The sequence below is a fragment of the Salmo salar genome, chromosome ssa02 (genome assembly GCF_905237065.1).
Source record: "Salmo salar chromosome ssa02, Ssal_v3.1, whole genome shotgun sequence".
Lineage (NCBI taxonomy): Eukaryota > Metazoa > Chordata > Actinopteri > Salmoniformes > Salmonidae > Salmo > Salmo salar.
In genome coordinates, this window is record NC_059443.1 from 48,847,727 (window position 1) to 48,870,062 (window position 22,336).

The window sequence follows — 22,336 nt, forward strand, 5'->3', positions numbered from 1 at the left end:
TTTAGAATTAAATGTGGAGGGAGCTTTATAGTTACGTGATGACATCAAGTGCCCCGCATACCTTCAAAATATTCTACAATCATTATTTATTTGAAAAACACAGTTTCTATCATCATTTGTCACAATAAAGATAGTTCGACAAAAGACAAGTCCACCCCCGTCGAACAGATAAAATGTTGTTGACACAATGTCGCAATGTTTTTTTTTTTCAACATTACTTTTGTCTAATAAACCTGGGTCAATGGAAACATGCCTACTGCCTTGCCTAGTTAATTGTATTCAGGTGTTTGGGTCACACCCACTAATTGGTTACTGACCACACCTGATTGTGTTTCTCCTTTAAATGGAGGTTGAGGACAGTTTGGGAGAAGAAGCAGAAGCGTCACAAACACCACAGAAAAAGAAGAGGGAGATAAGGAAAATGTACACTACATGACCAAAAGTATGTGTGCACCTGCTCGTCGAACATCTCATTCCAAAATTATGGGCATTAATATGGAGTTGGTCCCCCCCTTTGCTGCTATAACAGCCTCCACTTTTCTGGGTGAGGCTTTCCACTAGATGTTAAAATATTGCTGCAGGGACTTCCATTCAGCCACAAGAGCATTAGTGCGGTCAGGGACCGATGTGGTGCGATTAGGCCTTCTTTGCAGTCAGTGTTCCAATATATCCCAAAGGTGTTCGATGGGGTTGAGGTCAGGGCTCTGTGCAGGCCAGTCAAGTCAAGCTGAAACAGGACAGGGCCTTCCCCAAATGGTTGCCACAAAGTTGGAGGCACAGAATCGTCTAGAATGTCATTGTATGGCATTAAGATTTCCCTTCACTGGAACTAAGGAGCCTAGTCCAAACCGTCAAAAACAGACCCAGACCGTTTTCCTCCTCCACCAAACTTTACAGTTGGCACTATACCTTCGGGCAGGTAGCATTCTCATGGCATCTGCCTAACCCAGATTCAGATTACCAGATGGTGAAGAGTGATTCGTCACTCCAGAGAAAGCGTTTCCACTGCTCCAGAGTCCAATGGCGGCGAGCTTTACACCACTCCAGCCGACGCTTGGCATTGCTTATGGTGATTTTTGGCTTGTGTGCGGCTGCTCAGCCATGGAAACCAATTTCATGAACCTCCCCACGAACAGTTCTTGTTTGTGCTGACGTTGCTTCCAGAGGCAGTTTGGAACTCTGTAGTGAGTGTTGCAACAAAGCACAAATTATTTTTACGTGCTACGCGCTTCAGCACTCGGTGGTTCCATTCTGTGAGCTTGTGTGGCCTATTGCTTGTTGCTCCTAGATGTTTCCACTTCACAACACCAGTACTTGGCTAAGATGGCACCGGAGAAGAAGGCAGACGTTTTACGTGCCCCCAACCCTTTGTGTTTTTTGTTTTGTTTATTTGTGTTGTTTGTAACTTGTTTTTTTACTTATTTTGTACATAATGTTGCCGCTACCATCCCTTATGACCGAAAATAACTTCTGGACATCAGGACTGCGATTACTCACTATGGACTGGCAGAATCCTTTTTTTCCTTTAACAAGTCTGACAAGGCCAACGCTAACGATATACTGCTTTATTGGGAACAGGCCCCGATACCTGTGATTTGCGTGAAGAGGAGGCGGAGAAAAAGAGGCCGGAGGGCGGGCTGCCTTCTGAGAATTCATAGGCGATCGAACAAACCCCCACTTCCTTCCATTCTGCTAGCAAATGTGCAATCTTTGGACAATAAAATTGATTACCTATGCGGAAGATTAAACTACCAACGGGACAATCAAAACTATAATATCTTATGCTTCACGGAGACATGGCTGAATGACGACACTATCAACATACAGCTGGCTGGTTATACGCTGCACCGACAGGATAGAAAAGCGGCGTCTGGTAAGACAAGGGGAGGCGGGCTATCTATTTTTTTAAATAACAGCTGGTGCACAATATCTAAGGAAATCTCGAGCTATTGCTCACCTCAGGTAAAGTATCTCATGATAAACTCTAGACCACACTACCTACCTAGATGTATTTTTTGTAGCTGTTTACATACCACCACAGTCAGAGGCTGGCACTAAGACAGCATTGAATGAGCTGTATTCCCACATAAGCAAACAGGAAAACGCTCACCCAGAGGCGACACTCCTAGACTTTAATGCAGGGAAACTTAAATCCATTTCATAAAATTTATATGAGTATGTTAAATGTGCAACCAGAGGGAAAAAAAACTCTGGACCACCTTTACTCCACACACAGAGACACATAGAAAGCTCTCCCTCGTCCTCCATTTCGCAAATCTGACCATAATTCTATCCTCCTGATTCCTGCTTACAAGCAAAAATTAAAGCAGGAAGCACCAGTGACTAGATTAATAAAAAAGAGGTCAGATGAAGCAGATGCTAAGCTACAGGACTGTTTTGCTAGCACAGACTGGAATATGTTTCGGGATTCCTCCGATGGCATTGAGGAGTACACCACATCAGTCATTGGCTTCATCAATAAGTGCATCAATAACGTCGTCCCCACAGTGACTGTACGTATATACCCCAACCAGAAGCCATGGATTACAGTCAACATCCACACTGAGCTAAAGGCTAGAGCTGCGCTTTCAAGGAGCGGGACTCTAACCCGGAAGCTTATAAGAAATCCTGCTATGCCCTCCGACGAACCATCAAACAGGCAAAGTGTCAATACAGGACTAAGATCGAATTGTACTACACCGGCTCTAACACTCATCGGATGTGGCAGGGCTTGCAAACCATTACAGACTACAAAAGGAAGCACAGCCGAGAGCTGCCCAGTGACACGAGCCTACCAGACTAGCGAAACTACTTCTATGCTCGCTTCGAGGCAAATAACACTGAAACATTCATGAGAGCACCAGCTGTTCTGGAAGACTGTGTGATCATGCTCTCCGCAGCCAATGTGAGTAAGACCCAAGCATGGGGACTGGTCTTGATAAATCAATGAGATTTTTATTTTCACTGAATCTCCGTTTGGGTATTAGTTAGACTAGAATTAGAAAATTAGGGTGTAGAAATGTTATGCTCTTAGTGTAACCTTTATTTAACTAGGGAAGTCAGTTAAAAACAAATTCTTATTTACAAGGACAGCCTACTCCTTCCTCCCAGTTGGGGAATTGAACCCCGGTCTCCCACGTGCCCTGCCCACGCATGACACAAGGATTCTTTAGCTTAATAGCCCAGGACTGTACTCCTGACCGTCACGTTGTACAGCACCGTATTTTCCATAACACCATAATATTAATCAAATTAATTAAGCAAGTCAAAGGTTTGGACACACCTACTCATTCCAGGGTATTTCTTAATTTTTACTATTTACTACATTGTAGAATAATAGTGAAGACATCACAACTATGAAATAACAGATATGGAATCAGTTAAGAACAAATTCTTATTTACAAGGACAGTCTACTCCTTCCTCCCCATTGGGATATTGAACCCAGGTCTCCCGCGTGCCTGCATTCTCTAGTACAGCCATTATTGAAGGCTATCAAATGCTTCTCAAAGATGCCCTCTGGTGGTCAAACTAGCACTAACTAGCATGAATGGTACCAGAGGTTCACACTTAAATAACGTGCCATCGAATTAGCTGCGCCGCAGGACGCTGCAACTTTTAAAGGAGGAACTACTGTACTGCAAGCATGCGCTGACCAACTGGCAAGTGTCTTCACTGACATTTTCATCCTCTCCCTGTCCGAGTCTGTAATACCAACATTTTAAGCAGACCACCATAGTGCCTGTGCCCAAGAACACCTGCCTAAATGACTACCGAGCCGTAGCACTCACGTCTGTAGCCACGAAGTGCTTTGAAAGGCTGATCATGGCACACATCAACACCATTATCCCAGAAACCCTAGACCCACTCCAATTTGCATACCGCCCCAACCGATCCAAAGATGCAATCTCTATGGCACTCCACACTGCCCTTTCCAACCTGGACAAAAGGAACACCTATGTGAGAATGCTATTCATTGACTACAGCTCAGCGTTCAACACCATAGGGCCCTCAAAGCTCATCAATAAGCTAAGGACCCTGGGACTAAACACCTCCCTCTGCAACTGGATCCTGGACTTCCTGACTGGCCGCCCCCAGGTGGTAAGGGTAGGTAACAACACATCCGCCACGCTGATCCTCAACACGGGGCCCCTCAGGAGTGTGTGCTCAGTCCCCTCCTGTACTGCCTGTTCACTCATGACTGCACAGCCAGGCACGACTCCAACACCATCATTAAGTTTGCAGACGAGACAGCCTATAGGAAGGAGGTCAGAGACCTGGCCGTGTGGTGCCAGGACAACAACCTCTCCCTCAACATGATCAAGACAAAGGAGATGATTGTGGACTATAGGAAAAGGAGGACCGAGCACGCCCCATTCTCATCGACGGGGCTGCAGGTTGAGAGCTTCAAGTTCCATGGTGTCCACATCACCAACAAACTAACATAGTCCAAGCACACCAAGACAGTCGTGAAGAGGGCACAACGAGACCTATTTCCCCTCAGGAGACTGAAAAGATTTGCCATGGGTCCTCAGATCCTCAAAAGGTTCTACAGCTGCACCATCGAGAGCATCCTGACTGGTTGCATCACTGCCTGGAATGGCAACTGCTCGGCCTCCGACACTACAGAGGGTAGTGCGCTACAGCCCAGTACATCACTGGGGCCAAGCTTCCTGCCATCCAGGACCTCTATACCAGGCGGTGTCAGAGGAAGGCCCTAAAAATTGTCAGACTCCAGCCACCCTAGTCATAGACTCTTCTCTCTGCTACCGCACGGCAAGCAGTACCAGAGCGCCAAGTCTAGGTCCAAGAAGCCCCCCCCCCCTCCCTCTTTCACACCGCTGCTACCTTCTGTTGTTATCATCTATGCTTATTCACTTTAATAACTCTACCTATGTGTACATATTACCTCAACTAACCGGTGCCCTCGCACATTGACTCTGTACTGGTATCCCCCTGTATATACTCGCTATTGTTATTTTACTGCTGCTCTTTAATTACTTGTTACTTTTATTTCTCATTAGATCTTCCTGCTGTCGTGTTTATCAAGCATTTTGAACATTTCTAGTAGCGAGAGAGAGAGAGAGAAATACAATGTGATTCTGACTGAGAATCTGCCTGCCCATAACAGGTATTGCTAATACCTTTTAATTTTATTGTAGTAACTTTTATAAATGTTAAAACAATATCCTCAGTTCCTGGGCTTTCCCAATATAGTTCTGTAAATTTTTTAAAATAATTATCAACAAATTATAATAATAATGATAATGGTCATGTAACAGACACTTTTATCCAAGGCAATTTACAGTGTACAATATCCAGAGATGCAAGCACCATGCTCTGGATTGAGTGATTGGAACCACCTCTATTGAAGGCATTATGAAGTCAAAAACCACTCCCTAAATAGCATTTCCAGTCATATCAGGCAGCCCATGAAGCAGTCAAAGTCAATGGCGTACTCTGAGTTAGCATAGCGGGACACAATTAGCTGGAGCATCTCGCTGTTAAGCTGAAACCCTGCGATAATAATAAACATAATAATTAAAACATGGCCCAGCATTTCAACCAAGTCCTAATCCAACAATTAGTTATGGACTGACCCATGTAAATGTTGTTGTGTGACATGGGGGTAAATTAACCAGCGTGATGCTGCATTCTAATAAATATTTGCAATTAACAAACAAATGCATTTGAATTGATAATATTACAAGTGTAGAAGTGTTGTGGCAGTAGTAGTTGTGGTAGGAGTAACATACAGTAAGTAAGTGTTAGCTGCATTATTGCAACTTTAAAGGGATACTGTGAGATAGCATACACAAGCAGCTAGCATACACCAGTGGTTCTCAACTGGTTTTGGTTGGGGACCCAAAATTGGCAATGACAATTGAGTAGTGACCCAATATTATGTTGTATTGCAGCTATATTTTGTAATGTTGTATTGCAGCTGCCTTCTTGGGTAGGCCTCACTTGCAAAATAGACCATCTCAATGGGCTACTATTATGGCATTAAAGAAAGTCATTACACAGCCATATTAACTGAGAAATATCAATTCTAGAGAATAAGCCACTTAATTAGGCGACCAGTTCAGGAGTGGGTGTAATAAATGATCAGATTCAGAATATGACATCGAAACCAGTCCAATAATGTTAATGAACAGTAACACATAGTAGTGTTTAAAATAGGGGAAAAAACAATCATTAGGATTTCATAATCAGCAATTACAATCTTGAAAAGGTGTACATTTTTAATTAACCAGTTCAATAAAATGTAATATGAATGTCAGAATTAATTAACAATAATAATTAACATACTGAACAATAACTCATCAGTGGGAAAACTGGGGGTGTTTCTTCAGTTTGATAAGTTTATTCACAAAAAAATGTTTTGGGGATTAAGTCAAAATAACTTATTTCATCTATTCAAGTCAACTACATTTGCAAAATGTGTTGATTTGACAAAGCATGTTAATTTAAGTTAAGTTGACTTCAATTCAATAAAAGCTATAAACATATAAAATCAAGTTCAGTTAGCAAAGAACAATTTGCTCAGTCAACTTTCAAATCAGAACTAACAAGTCAAATAAACTAAAACAAGATCCTAGTAGTGCTGACGAAACATGGCAAGTTATAATAACTACCAGTCATTACATTGTCTTAACTTATAAAATCAAGTTGAGTCAGCTATGAACTATGTGTTCCCTCAACTTTCAAATTAGATCCAATAAGTCAAATTAACTAAATAAAGACAACAGTTGTTTTGACTTTAAATGTCAAGTTAGGATAACTACAAATCTTGGCATGAACTTTACTTACAAAATTAAGTTAAATCAGCTAAGACCTGTGTGTTAATTTAACTTTCAAGTCAGAACCAAGAAGTCAAATCAAGAACACCAAGATAGCAGTTGTGTTTACTGAACATTTCAAGTTTTGATAACTACAATTAGTTACACTGTCTTAAATTACAAAATCAATTTCAATCCGCTAAGAACAATTTGTTCAGTCAACTTTCAAATCAGAACTAATAAGTCAAATAAAATAAAACAAGATCCCAATTGTGTTGACAAAAAAATGACATGTTATATTAAGTTAGGGACAGACGTGCCGCTAGCGGAACGCCTCACCAATATCCAATGGTATAGCGTGGCGTGAATTACAAATACCTCAAAAATGCTAAAACTTCAATTTTTCAAACATATGACTACTTTACACCATTTTAAAGACAAGACTCTCCTTTATCTAACCACGTTGTCCGATTTCAAAAAGGCTTTACAACGAAAGCAAAACATTAGATTATGTCAGGAGAGTACCCAGCCAGAAATAATCACACACCCATTTTTCAAGCCAGCATATAATGTCACATAAACCAAAACCACAGCTAAATGCAGCACTAACCTTTGATGATCTTCATCAGATGACACTCCTAGGACATTAAGTTATACAATACATGCATATTTTGTTCAATCAAGTTCATATTTATATCAAAACCAGCTTTTTACATTAGCATGTTTTGTTCAGAACTAGCATACTCACCGGTGAATTTACTAAATTACTCACGATAAACGTTCACAAAAAACATAACAATTATTTTAAGAATTATAGATACAGAACTCCTTTATGCAATCGCGGTGTCCGATTTTAAAATAGCCTTTCGGTGAAAGCACATTTTTGCAATATTCTGAGAAGATAGCCCGGCCATCACGGCTAGCTATTTTGACACGCACCAAGTTTGGCACTCACCAAACTCAGATTTACTATAAGACAAATTGGATTACCTTTGCTGTTCTTCGTCAGAATGCACTCCCAGGACTTCTACTTCAACACCCAATGTTGTTTTGGTTCCAAATAAGCCATAGTTATATCCAAATAGCTTAGTTTTGTTCGTGCTTTCAAATCACTATCCGAAGGGTGACACGCCGGCGCGTTTCGTGACAAAAAAAATTCAAAATATTCCATTACCGTACTTCGAAGCATGTCAAACGCTGTTTAAAATCAATTTTTATGCGATATTTCTCGTAAAATAGCGATAATATTCCAACCGGGAGACGTTGTATCCGTTCAAACACTGAAATAAGAAAATGGAGTCTTCACATGCACACGCGCGCCAGTGTCATTGTTCTCAGAAGGAGCACTCTCCAAAACCCCTACTGTTTTTCGCCCAGGGACTGCCGAGTTATCATTCCACGTTCTGGCGCCTTCTGAGAGCCTATGGGAGCCTTAGAAAATGTCACGTTACAGCAGAGATCCTGTATTTTCGATAAAGAGGCTACAGAAGGCCAAGAAATGGTCAGACAGGGCACTTCCCATATAGAATCTTCTCAGGTTTTGGCCTGCCATATGAGTTCTGTTACACTCACAGACACCATTCAAACAGTTTTAGAAACTTTAGGGTGTTTTCTATCCAAATCAAATATTATATGCATATTCTAGTTTCTGGGCAGGAGTAATAACCAGATTAAATCGGGTACGTTTTTTATCCGGCCGTGAAAATACTGCCCCCTATCCATAACAGGTTATTAACTACAAGTCATTACATTTTATTAACCTGTTATGGCTAGGGGGCAGTATTTTCACGGACGGATAAAAAACGTACCCGATTTAATCTGATTAGTACTCCTGCCCAGAAACTAGAATATGCATATAATTATTAGCTTTGGATAGAAAACACTCCAAAGTTTCTAAAACTGTTTGAATGGTGTCTGTGAGTATAACAGAACTCATTTGGCAGGCCAAAACCTGAGAAGATTCTGTACAGGAAGTACCCTGTCTTACCATTTCTTGGCCTTGTTGATTATCTCTATCTATTACAGGGGATCTCTGCTCTTACGTGACACTTTCTACGGCTCACATGGACTCTCAGAAGGCGGCAAAATGCTGAATCGTGGCTTTGCAGGCTCTGGCTGAAACAAAGTAGCGCGTTTGGATAGTGGCTGGTTACAGTACTGTGAGACTCAGGCTCGTGCCCGCGTCGACCGAAAGCTTTGTTTTCTTTCCTCTGTTTAGCTAAACGGAGATTCCCGGTCGGAATATTATCGCTTTTTTACGAGAAAAATTGCATAAAAATGGATTTTAAACAGCGGTTGACATGCTTCGAAGTACGGTAATGGAATATTTAGAAATCTTTTGTCACGAATTGCGCCATGCTCGCGACCCTGATTTACCATTTTGGATAGTGTCTTGGAACGCACGAACAAAACGCCGCAATTTGGATATAACGATGGATTATTTTGGACCAAACCAACATTTGTTATTGAAGTAGCAGTCCTGGGAGTGCATTCTGACGAAGAAAACAAAGGTAATGAAACTTTTGTAATAGTAAATCGGAGTTTGATCAGGGCTAAACTTGGTCGGTGTCTAAATGGCTTGCCGTGATGGCTGGGCTATCTACTGAGAATATTGCAAAATGTGCTTTCACCGAAAAGCTATTTTAAAATCGGACATATCGAGTGCATAGAGGAGTTCTGTATCTATAATTCTTAAAATAATTGTTACGTTTTTTGTGAACGTTTATCGTGAGTAATTTAGTAAATTCACCGGATGTTTGCGGGGGGTATGCTAGTTCTGAACGTCACATGCTAATGTAAAAAAGCTGGTTTTTGATATAAATATGAACTTGATTGAACAAAACATGCATGCATTGTATAACATAATGTCCTAGGGTTGTCATCTGATGAAGATCATCAAAGGTTAGTGCTGCATTTAGCTGTGGTTTTGTTTTTTGTGACATTATATGCTAGCTTGAAAAATGGGTGTCTGATTATTTCTGGCTGGGTACTCTGCTGACATGATCTAATGTTTTGCTTTCGTTGTAAAGCCTTTTTGAAATCGGACAGTGTGGTTAGATTAACGAGAGTCTTGGCTTTAAAATGCTGTAAAATAGTCATATGTTTGAAAAATGGAAGTTTTCGGATTTTAGAGGAATTTGTATTTCGCGCCACGCCCATCATTGGATATTGGAGCAGGTGTTCCGCTAGCGGAACGTCTAGATGTAAGAGGTTTTAACTTAGAAAATCAAGTTGAATCAGCTATGAACTATGTGTTCCCTCAACTTTCAAATTAGATCCAATAAGTCTAATGAACTAAATGAGCACAAAAGTTGTCTTGACTTTAAATGTCAAGTCAGGATAACTACAAATCTGTACATTAACTTACAAAATTGAGTTAAATCAGCTAAGTTTTCATTTAACCTTTAAAGTCAAATCAGTGGTCTGTGCAACTGCCTCTAGTGCACATGTACTGTTTTGAGTCTCTTTTTTTACCTTTATTTAACTAGGCAAGTCAGTTAAGAACAAATTCTTATTTTCAATTACAGCCTAGGAACAATGGGTTAACTGCCTTGTTCAGGGGCAGAAGGACACACTTTTACCTTGTTAGCCGGGGATTTGATCTTGCAACCTTTTGGTTACTAGTCCAATGCTCTAACCACTAGGCTACCTGCCACCCCACTAGGCTACCTGCCGTTTGAACTTCTTAATTATTTCCCTAATAGTGTACCTATTGTTTAATAGTGGAAACCATTTTTTTATTTTTGAATTTGTGAGTGTTTTTGCCTTTCCACATTGTGATTGATGAAAAATGCATAATCCATGCACCTTATTTTTATACCTCAGTTAAAGGGAGCCATGGAAGGCCACCATACAGCTAATTTTTTCATAAGAATCCCTATGGGGTGCTAACAATTGTCACAATTGTCATTTTGTTGATCGGTTTGTTTTAAATGGAATTTGATTGGTGCAACTTTGCTGGAGTGACTTCCACCATATTCCTTGTAGCCAATAAATGCATGTTTTGTCTGTGAGGGCAAATGTCACATGCAATATCTCATTTTCTCATTTCTGACACCAATGCAGCAAATGTTAAAGAATATGGAGCCACATAGCATGAACTGTGTCAATTGTATGGGCTATGGGTTCATATTGTGTTAGCTGAGGGTTACAGGTTTTTACTGCATGAAGGTCTACACATGTGTAACTAAGGCCAAGCTGCTTGCTTAGCAAGTAGGCCTATTGCTTATTCCTGTAAGACTAACTCTAAGTCGCTCTGGATAAGAGCGTCTGGTAACTGACTAAACTGTAGGAGAATGATTTACATATACTATTTCTCTATGCATGAACATGTATTAGTGATTCTAATATTGGGCCTAAACGTTCATGGCTAACCATCTAGCAATTCATGTTTGGTGAGGCCAATGTAGTGAAAGTAATATTAACTACAAAGAAAAACACTTGGGGCAGAACGACAGATTTGTACCTTGTCAGTGAGGGGATTCAAACTTGCATACAGTTACTAGCCCAATGCTCTAACCACTAGGCTACCCTGCTAGCTGGTTAGCACCGCACATGCTCAATGTTAAAATGGTAATTTGGTTAAATTAACAAAGAAAAACAGATATTTGGCTACGTTTGGCAAGTTTAAATCAGTTTAAATCGAATTACTTGTGCAATTCTGCTACGTGTTCTGTAGTATAATTGAAGCTAAGCTTGCTGTTATCATGCTGTTAAATAGTACCGCTCTAGCCAGCAGCATACATGGCGCCAAATTGCAGACATGCTCACTAACTTGTAATTTGTTTGATAACCTGTATAACAGTAGCTACAAAATCCAACTGTAGCTATGCTTGTAGTTATAATTACTATTAGATTGGGTGGTAATGAGCTGTTATCAGTTTATTTTACTGTTGTGGTTGTATTCAGTGACTTGCTGGCCAAACATCAAATATAGGCATGTGTAGCTAAGTATATTTTCCAGGGTATGTTGTGGCATTTAGCTAGTATGCTTTTAGCTAGCATCACGCTATCTAGCATGGTGTTAGCTAGCATAGTATTAGTTAGGACCGTTAGGACACGTGGCCGAATTTGCACATATGCTGGTTAGTTACAGTGTGTTTAGCTAGCTTGGAAATAGTTTGATAACCTGCATAATAGTAGAAAGGAAAGATGTTTGCTAGCCATGCTTCTAATTACTATTGGGTTTTAAACCCTTGTTTTTTCAAAAATATATGATTTAAAAACCTAGCTAAGAATATTGTAATGATTAATTAGCCTAATCTTGCAAGTAGCAACGTTAGCATATATTTTGTTATTTTACAATTGTTAGTTTGAGTGTAATGAGATGTTAAGTTAAAACCATGTTATAAAAATGAATTTTGCAGTTAGTAAAAGGACCTGCAATGAAGAAGAAGGACCTGCATTGTCTTGCAGGCAATACACAGCTATGCAAGGAACAACCTCCCACAAATCCCTTGACAAACACATTCCTATTTATAGGACCTTCAATCAGAGGCAACGATAGACAGCTGCCTCCAATTGAAGGCCCCAACCCCAATTACCTAAACATAGAAATAGAAATGACTAGACAGAACATAGAAATACACTAACATAGAACAATGACAAAAACCCCGGAATACATAAACCAAACACCCCTCTACATACACACACACCCCAAACCATATAAAACAAATACCCCCTGCCACGTCCTGACCAAACTATAATAACAAATAACCCCTTTACTGGTCAGGACGTGACAGAAAAGTGCTTATTTAACATCTGCAAAAGGTTCAATTAGATTTTCTGTGATTGTTGAAATTAATAATATACACAGTTTCTCATAGCTCAAGAGCTTGTCTCCCTTCAGACCTTTGTGCATTTTGAGATGGTGATTAGAGGACACAAGGAACTATGTAAGTTATTAATGTAATACACTTTCCAAAAATGTATTCCTTTTATCTGTAGTGCTCTTAGGCTGGGTGTAAAGATTCCCTGACTGTTCATAGGTCACACAAATGCAGGGCTCTACAGTGTAAACGTTTCACTCACATTTTCTGAAGTCAATTATGGCTATAAACCATTGTTGTTTTCAAAGTATTTCTGTAATTTAGTTTCATAGCTTGACTCTGAATCCCTTAACTTTATTTAACAATGAGCGCAGTGGCAGTCACAGGCTGTCATAGATACATTTTAAATTATCCCAACTGAGACTTAGCTAGTTTCCATGTTTCCTAGCTATGTATATTTTAATCACATGCTTCCTGGTTTTTCAGTGTTAGTTTCAGTATAAACTGCAAAATCAAAATATATTTCCCCCAAATCAGTATAAGTACTGTAGCCCGATTAACATGGTAACCCTTTGGTTTTAAAGTGGCAGCGAATCATTTTAATTACTTTCCTACATTAACTGTTTATAGGGTTTTTTAACAACTGTTTTTTTTTTGTAGCAATGTAATTGGCTATTTTGCTTGATGGCCTTGGCTGATTGTTTTGGTGCACTGGCAGATTAGGCAACCCCTTAAGGCATAATGGCCTTGTCCCTAAAATTCCTTCTCTGGTATGTGGCGCTCTTCAAACAGGTTGCTCTGGAGTTCATGACACTGGTGGGACCTCAAGAAGACATTTTATGAAGGCCTGGACAGTCATCTTTCCAAGCTCCTTGAATTCTACCGGGCCAATAGTGGTGGAGGGATGGAGCTTAAAACACCTTATGAACAGTCTTGACAAAGATGTAGGTTAGATTATATTGACATTTAAAGTCTTCGGTACAGTTATTACCTACATTTTGGTGTATTGATAATTGCTACTTTTTTAAATACACATCAATATTGGGGATGAGACCTTATCATTGACAACCACAATAACAATGTCGTAAAACAGTCAATTGTGCTTTTGTTGTTAAGAGTTCCAATCAAAGGAAGAGAGAGGCTGTGCTCCGAGGCTTGCCATACTTCCTGCGAGAAGACCCAACCAATTTTTTTAAGACATGTGAGGTATACAACCCTACAACATAACCTTATGCTTTCTCCCAGGAGTGAAATTCCCTATGAATTATGATGCACTGTAACTTTCAATGGAGTCAAGTTGAATGTCTGTCGCCATCTGAAGTGATTATAACACACAGGCCAAATCAAATGTGAACAAACTACAGTATATAAGGACATCTCTTTTAGCAATATCTAATTTGTTCTACTTTTACTCAACCTTTCTCCCTTGCTAGACATTCAGTTGAGAATAGTGATTTAGCATGCTTTTTGTCCAGAAGAAACTACATCTTTATCTTGGACAACGTTATCTTGGACAGCAAAGCAAAAATCTGGACCATACATTAAACACAATACTAGGTTTAGTGGGCGATAATACCTAACTACCATGTAAACAACTATTGACAGCTGTTGTCGACGGTTGTGAAATGTAAGTATGCTCAAGTTTTAGCATATTTGAACGTATCACACATTCATGGTGTATGGGAGCACACAATACTGCAGTGCCCTTAGTGATATGTCAAATTCCCTATTGTTAGACAATTAACAGAATTAAAAGCTGTAAAAACTACATTTCTTGTCATTTAAAAAATGTAAAAAGCGATTTTGATAGGACAATTATTAATCCCTACACCATGCAGTGCTGATTTTGCCATTTGAACAGGAGTTGCAATCAGTTTAGCTTCAACATTGTTCGTTAGTGGGCTCGCGTCGGTCCGTCTTGAATATAAACTTTGCATTTTAGGCTGTGCCTTTGTGTAACAAATGAATTGCTTATTGTAGGGAATCATTGTCCTATCTAAATAACTTTTTATATTTTTTAAATATCTAGAAATATATTTTTTACAGCTTTTGTAAGCTGGTCATTTAAAAAGAAAGTAGAAGAGGCGGAATTGTACACAGTGCACCTTTAATATAATGAATGTTTTCCTCCTCATTTTCAGTGATGGATGACCCATGTTTTTAGCAAATTGGAAAAGAACAGACCATGTTATACCTCAACTAAGAACACATTCTATCTAGACCTGGGAGCAATCATGGTTGACTGACATGCTTAAGGATCATGCTTGTTTAACGCTCTTGACCACTAGGCTACCTGCCACCCCACGTGCCTGCATCAATATGCAACAGTACATTTGCAGACAGTTTCACAGAAATATTGTATTGGAGGATGTTTTGTAGGGCAATGCCTCTAATCTTTGCCTATAATCTTTGCCTATTTTTGTTCTGTTTTTCAGAAGACAACTGATTCTGAGGAAGTGAAAATCGGTATCCTTGTCGTTGTGGATGGAGCTGCAGCAGATGACCCAATGCCAGTTGACAATGTGGATGTTGCCCTTGTGATAGAAGAGCAGGTGATCATACATGAGCTTCACAATGTCCTAAATGCCTTTGCCACTTTGATTGGACTTCTCTATTGTCTGAACATGGATTACCCAAAATGTGTGAGGTACACTTTTGAGGTAGTTCAGAAAATATTCTTGAAGATTGGTGCAGAAAACTGTACAGCAAAAGTGCATGGGCTGAAGAACCGTCTTCTTTGTTAACTTCTATGGGCTCGGTTGCGCTTGCGTCCCACCCTAGTCAACAGCCAGTGGAATCGCGTGGCGCGAAATACAAATACCTCAAAAATGCTATAACTTCAATTTCTCAAACATATGACTTTTTTACACCATTTTAGAGACAAGACTCTCGTTAATATAACCATATTGTCCGATTTCAAAAAGGCTTTACAGCGAAAGCAAAACATTAGATTATGTCAGGAGAGTACCCTTCCAAATATAATCACACAGCCATTTTCAAAGCAAGCATGTATGTCACAAAAACCAAACCACAGCTAAATGCAGCACTAACCTTTGATGATCTTCACCAGATGACACTCCTAGGACATTATGTTAAACAATACATGCATGTTTTGTTCAATCAAGTTCATATTTATATCAAAAAACAGCTTTTAACATTAGCATGTGATGTTCAGAACTAGCATACCCACCGAAAACTTCCGGTGAATTTACTAAATTACTCTTGATAAACGTTGACAAAATACATAACAATTATTTTAAGAATTATAGAAACAGAACTCCTTTATGCAATCGCGGTGTCAGATTTTAAAATAGCTTTTCGGCGAAAGCACATTTTGCAATATTCTGAGTACATAGCTTGGCCATCACGGCTAGCTATTTTGACACCCACCAAGTTTGGGGCTCACTAAACTCAAGAATTACTATTAGAAAAATTGGATTACCTTTGCTGTTCTTCGTCAGAATGCACTCCCAGGACCTCTACTTCAACAACAAATGTTGTTTTGGTTCCAAATAATCCATAGTTATATTAAAATAGCTCTGTTTTGTTCGTGCGTTCAGGTCACTATCCGAAGGGTGACGCGCGAGCGCATTTCGTGACAAATCATTTCAAAATATTCCATTACCGTACTTAGAAGCATGTCAAACGCTGTTTAAAATACATTTTTATGCGATTTTTCTCGTAAAATAGCGATAATATTTCAACCGGGGAACGTTGTATTCATTCAAAAGCTGAAAGAAAAAAATGGAGTAGTCTCTTGAACGCGCATCTCAGTCTCACTGTCCCAAGGCTGACCACTCACAAACAGCAGACACCCCATTCCACTTTCTGGCGGCTTTAGAGAGCCAATGGAAGCCTTAGAAATGTCACGTTACAGCACAGATGCTGTATTTTTGATAGAGATGCAACAGAAGGACAACAAATTGTCAGACAGGGCACTTCCTGTATGGAATCTTCTCGTGTTTTGGCCTGCCATATGAGTTCTGTTATACTCACAGACACCATTCAAACAGTTTTAGAAACTTTAGAGTGTTTTCTATCAAAATTTACTAATTATATGCATATTCTTTTTTCTGGGCAAGAGTAGTAACCAGTTTAAATCGGGTACGTTTTTTATCCGGCCGTGCAAATACTGCCTCCTAGCCCCAACCGGTTAAGACAACTAATTGGTATGTTTTTGTTTTACTCGCAGTAGTTGAGTTAATTCCTCGTACAACGATGCTGTTACTTGCCTAAATCTTACAAATCTCTGTTTTGGGAAGACATAAGTTACACAATTTTTACGTGTGACCTTCAGTCTACAAACTACAACCGTCTTTTGTTAGAGACCATTGATTTGCTATCATCTCTTCCCATTAACTACAGTGCATTCTGAAAATGTTTACAGCAAAATGCATTCTAGGGAACAATACATTGTTGCAAATGTATTTGTTTGTTAATACATAGTTTGATACATGTTCTGAAATACACAATAGGACTATTTTGTTGCCATTACAAGCTAGATGGAATTAATTGATTTCAATGTAAGTTGTTGAATCAATCAATGTACTCTTGATATTAAATCAATCATTGTAAATATAAAGCCATTTTAAAATGGAGATAAGCTTTACTAAATCTGAACTTTGTTCAACTGTATATACTGTGTTATACACTGCTCCAAAAAATAAAGGGAACACTTAAACAACACAATGTAACTCCAAGTCAATCACACTTCTGTGAAATCAAACTGTCCACTTAGGAAGCAACACTGATTTACAATACATTTCACATGCTGTTGTGCAAATGGAATAGACAACTGGTGGAAATTATAGGCAATTAGCAAGACACCCCCAATAAAGGAGTGGTTCTGCAGGTGGTGACCACAGACCACTTCTCAGTTCCTATGCTTCCTGGCTGATGTTTTGGTCACTTTTGAATGCTGGCGGTGCTTTCACTCTAGTGGTAGCATGAGACGGAGTTTACAACCCACACAAGTGGCTCAGGTAGTGCAGCTCATCCAGGATGGCACATCAATGCGAGCTGTGGCAAGAAGGTTTGCTGTGTCTGTCAGCGTAGTATCCGGAGCATGGAGGCGCTACCAGGAGACAGGCCAGTACATCAGGAGACGTGGAGGAGGCCGTAGGAGGGCAACAACCCAGCAGCTGGACCGCTACCTCCGCCTTTGTGCAAGGAGAAGCAGGAGGAGCACTGCCAGAGCCCTGCAAAATGACCTCCAGCAGGCCACAAATGTGCATGTGTCTGCTCAAATGGTCAGAAACAGACTCCATGAGGGTGGTATGAGGGCCCGACATCCACAGGTGGGGGTTGTGCTTACAGCCCAACACCGTGCAGGACGTTTGGCATTTGCCAGAGAACACCAAGATTGGCAAATTCGCCACTGGCGCCCTGTGCTCTTCACAGATGAAAGCAGGTTCACACTGAGCACATGAGACAGACGTGACAGAGTCTGGAGACGCCGTGGAGAATGTTCTGCTGCCTACAACATCCTCCAGCATGACCGGTTTGGCGGTGGGTCAGTCATGGTGTGGGGTGGCATTTCTTTGGGGGGCCGCACAGCCCTCCATGTGTTCGCCAGAGGTAGCCTGACTGCCATTAGGTACCGAGATGAGATCATCAGACCCCTTGTGAGACCATATGCTGGTGCGGTTGGCCCTGGGTTCCTCCTAATGCAAGACAATGCTAGACCTCATGTGGCTGGAGTGTGTCAGCAGTTCCTGCAAGACGAAGGCATTGATGCTATGGACTGGTCCGCCCGTTCCCCAGACCTGAATCCAATTGAGCACATCTGGGACATCATGTCTCGCTCCATCCACCAACGCCACGTTGCCCCACAGACTGTCCAGGAGTTGGCGGATGCTTTAGCCCAGTTCTGGGAGGAGATCCCTCAGGAGACCATCCGCCACCTCATCAGGAGCATGCCCAGGGATTGTAGGGAGGTCATACAGGCACGTGGAGGCCACACACACTACTGAGCCTCATTTTGACTTGTTTTAAGGACATTACATCAAAGTTGGATCAGCCTGTAGTGTGGTTTTCCACTTTAATTTTGAGTGTGACTCCAAATCCAGACCTCCATGGGTTGATAAATTGGATTTCCATTGATTATTTTTGTGTGATTTTGTTGTCAGCACATTCATTTATGTAAAGAAAAAAGTATTTAATAAGATTATTTCATTCATTCAGATCTAGGATGTGTTATTTTAGTGTTCCCTTTATTTTTTTGAGCAGTGTATTAAGTTTACATTTTCTATTAGTCAAAGTCATTTTGTTGAGTTAGAACAGTGATTCTCAACTTGCAGCCTGTGGCAAGCTTGTCTGTTATGTCATTAATAGTATAGTTATTTATTTTTGTGTGGCCTGCTTGACTTGCTCGTAGCCACAGTGTAGCCAAACAGGTTGAGAACTTTGTGTTGTGTTACAATAACTCAATATGAAGTAGGCTTGACTTAAGTGCATGTTGATTGAACAAGGATTGTAATTGGTTAACTGTTTTAAATGTGGCTTTAAATCAGTTCACTCACACTATAATGTTCAACTTATTATTTCCAGTTATCTGGAAATCTATCAAGCTCAGAGTACATTACATGTCACCTTATCCTAGCTTAGACAATTTTGTTATGTAGACTTTAAATGTAGTTATCATAACTGTGTTACTTGTTATGATAACTTTATTAAAAGTTGACGTAACAAAATTGGAAAAAGATTAACTCTTATAAATTGAAGTAACTGGTTAAGTTCAGATAACTCTGGTTTTAAGGTTGTTTCAACTTGTTATTTCCAGTCATCTAGTTGCGTGGCCATTTTCAAGCTCAGAGCACTTAAAAACTTCTTTGGGATCGGTGTCCCTTCCACGGGACGGTTGAGCTAATGTAGGCTAATGCGATTAGCATGAGGTTGTAAGTAACAAGAACATTTCCCAGGACATAGACATATTTGATATTCGCAGAAAGCTTAAATTCTTGTTAATCTAACTGCACTGTCCAATTTACAGTAGCTATTACAGTGAAATAATACCATGCTATTGTTTGAGGAGAGTGCACAATTTTGAACATGAAAAGTTATTAAGAAACAAATTAGGCACATTTGGGCAGTCTTGATACCAAATTTTGAACAGAAATACAATGGTTCATTGGATCAGTCTAAAACTTTGCCCAGACACGGATGCCATCTAGTGGACAAAATCTAAATTGCACCTGGGCTGGAATAATACTGTCTTGTTTTGTACGCTTTGTACAACATAATAAAATGCAGTACTACAGGATATTTCTTTAACGTAGCTCTTTATTAGCTAGCTACAACTGGCATGTTCACTTATCTCCAACCATGATCAACTGACCATGACCTAACCATCTGGGTGGTCTTAACCAATCATAGCACAGTATGATACGGCGGTAAAATGCATCCAATTATAATTCAGTATGTTTACACATAAGAATATTACAAATACATTTTAGCCTTTCTCTTGCATTTCAAAGATGATGGTACAAAAAAATACAAAAGAACGGTTGGTGTTTTCATTGTATTATCTTTTACCAGATCTATTGTGTTATATTCTCCTACATTCCTTTCACATTTCCATAAACTTCAAAGTGTTTTCTTTCAAATGGTACCAAGAATACACATATCCTTGCTTCAGGGCCTGAGCTACAGGCAGTTAGATTTGGGTCATTTTACGTAAACATTTTAAAAAAGGGGGCTAATCCTTAACATGTCACGTAATCCTAGGTTAGACCATTTTGTTATGTAAACTTGAAATGTAGTTATGATAACTGTATTACCAGTTACAATAACTTAATTGAAAGTTGACTTAACAAAATGTGAAATTAATTCAACTAAAAATGATCACTGGAAATAATAAGTTGAAACAACAAATCACGTTTTACAGTGTTGATGTCTGGGGTGATGGTTGACAGAGCAACTCGAAGGTCATTCTGGCTGTCCAGTTTGTTTCTGCTTTTAGTTTTCAGCACGGCCATAGCAGAGAAGCTACTTTCAGAGATAGGTAGTGCTTAACGGTAACATGATTCTGATTGCATGACAGGCGAGAGCAGCATAATCACTGCAGACGTGCTGCACGTGCAAAGTCAGCAACAATAAGCAGTGCAGCGGTATCCTTTCAAAATAAAAGTTTAGGTGCGGCGGTTACCATTCAAAATTATACATATACTGTATTTTTTTAATATATTCTTGCACAAGTCCCACTACCCCTTCAAATCCTTCAAGTGACCGTTGAGAATCACTGGCATACACTAGCGTACCTGTAGACTTCCAGTCATTGCGCTAACACTAGTTAGCATTGGCTTGCGAAACTACCACTAATTGCCGGAATCTCGCAATATCCCTTTAAATGTGTTTAAAGAGGTTCTCCAACTCTCCATAAAGGAAGAGTGCATTGTGTTGCAATGATGCTATTTGTTCTACTGACCCTGATATGTCTGTGTTAGTGTACAGTTGGCAATGTTTTCAGGCAGGGCAATACTCCGTTACATGTAGGTAGATGTCTTTTTGTTGTTGTAATTTTACCCCCTTTTTCATGATATCCAATTGGTAGCTATGATCTTGTCTCATCACTGCAACTCCCCAACGGGCTCGGGAGAGACAAAGGCAATATTCAAGTCATGCGTCCTCCGAAACATCACCCGCCAAGCCGCGCTGCTTCTTAACACCAGCTCGCTTAACCCGGTAGCCAGCCACACCAATGTGTCAGAGGAAACACCATTCAACTGAGGACTGAAGGGTGCCCGGCCCGCCACATGGAGTCGCTAGAGCGCAATGAGCCAAGGAAGACCCCCGGCCAAACCCTCCCCTTACCCGGACGACGCTGGGCCAATTGTGCGTTGCCCTATGGGACTCCCAGTCACAGCCATAGTGACGCCTCAACACTGCGATGTAGTGCCTTAGACCACTGCGCCATTCGGGAAGCCCACACATTTGCCCTCAGAACAGCCTCAATTGGTGTCGAAAGTGTTTCACAGGGATGCTGACCCATGTTGACTCCAATGCTTCCCACAGTTGTGTCAAGTTTGCTAGATGTCCTTTGGGTGGTGGACCATTCTTGAAACACACATGAAAAACCCAGCAGCGTTGCAGTTCTTGACACATTCAAACCGGTGCGCTTGGCATAGCCACGGGTAGGGGTGCTGAGGGTGCTGTAGCACCCTCTGATAAATTAAAACAATAATTTCGTTTTTTTATAATTATAATGGGGGAGGGGAATCGTCATTATTGCACTAGGTCTTTATTACTCCTGTATGAGCAGAGAAAAATTGTCGTCAGCAGAGTGGGGAGAAAAATACCCCCCAAACATGTTCCCGAGACCAGGCGCCTGCACCTACTACCATAGCCCTACTGACACCTACTGTATATATTTTTTATTGCCCATTCACCCTCTGAATGACACACATACACAAGCCATGTCTCAATTGTCTCAAGGCTTAAAATTCTTCTCTTCCCCTTCATCTACACTGGTTGAAGTGGATTTATCAAGTGACATCAATAAGTGATCATAGCTTTCACCTGGATTCACCTGGTCAGTCTATGTCATGGAAAGAGCAAGTTTGTACACTGTAAATGAAATGGTTAAAAAAGTAAATGTTTCTCAATAATACCTGCTTCAGTCAATGCCCCCCTCATCTCGTGGGTGCTCATCGTGCCAGAGTTGTCAGAGTCGTCACTTTTGAAGATTTCCTACAGGACATCAAAATTATTGACAGACTCAAATACCAGTGATAAGTTTCAATGCAGATAAAGTTTCAGTATTGCACACTCAGCATAGCCTCTGCCTTTAA

At 40.3% G+C, this 22,336-nt stretch overlaps 1 protein-coding gene across 1 annotated transcript in view; it reads right to left on the reverse strand.

The window, feature by feature from the left end:
* Nucleotides 1-5,375: 5,375 nt before the first annotated feature.
* The window catches only part of LOC106584767 (calpain-2 catalytic subunit-like), a 28,139-nt gene continuing 11,178 nt past the window's right edge, over nucleotides 5,376-22,336 (reverse strand). The window contains 2 exon segments of the mRNA XM_014170318.1: nucleotides 5,376-5,515; nucleotides 22,157-22,235. Coding sequence (XP_014025793.1) covers nucleotides 5,376-5,515; nucleotides 22,157-22,235 — 219 coding nt within the window.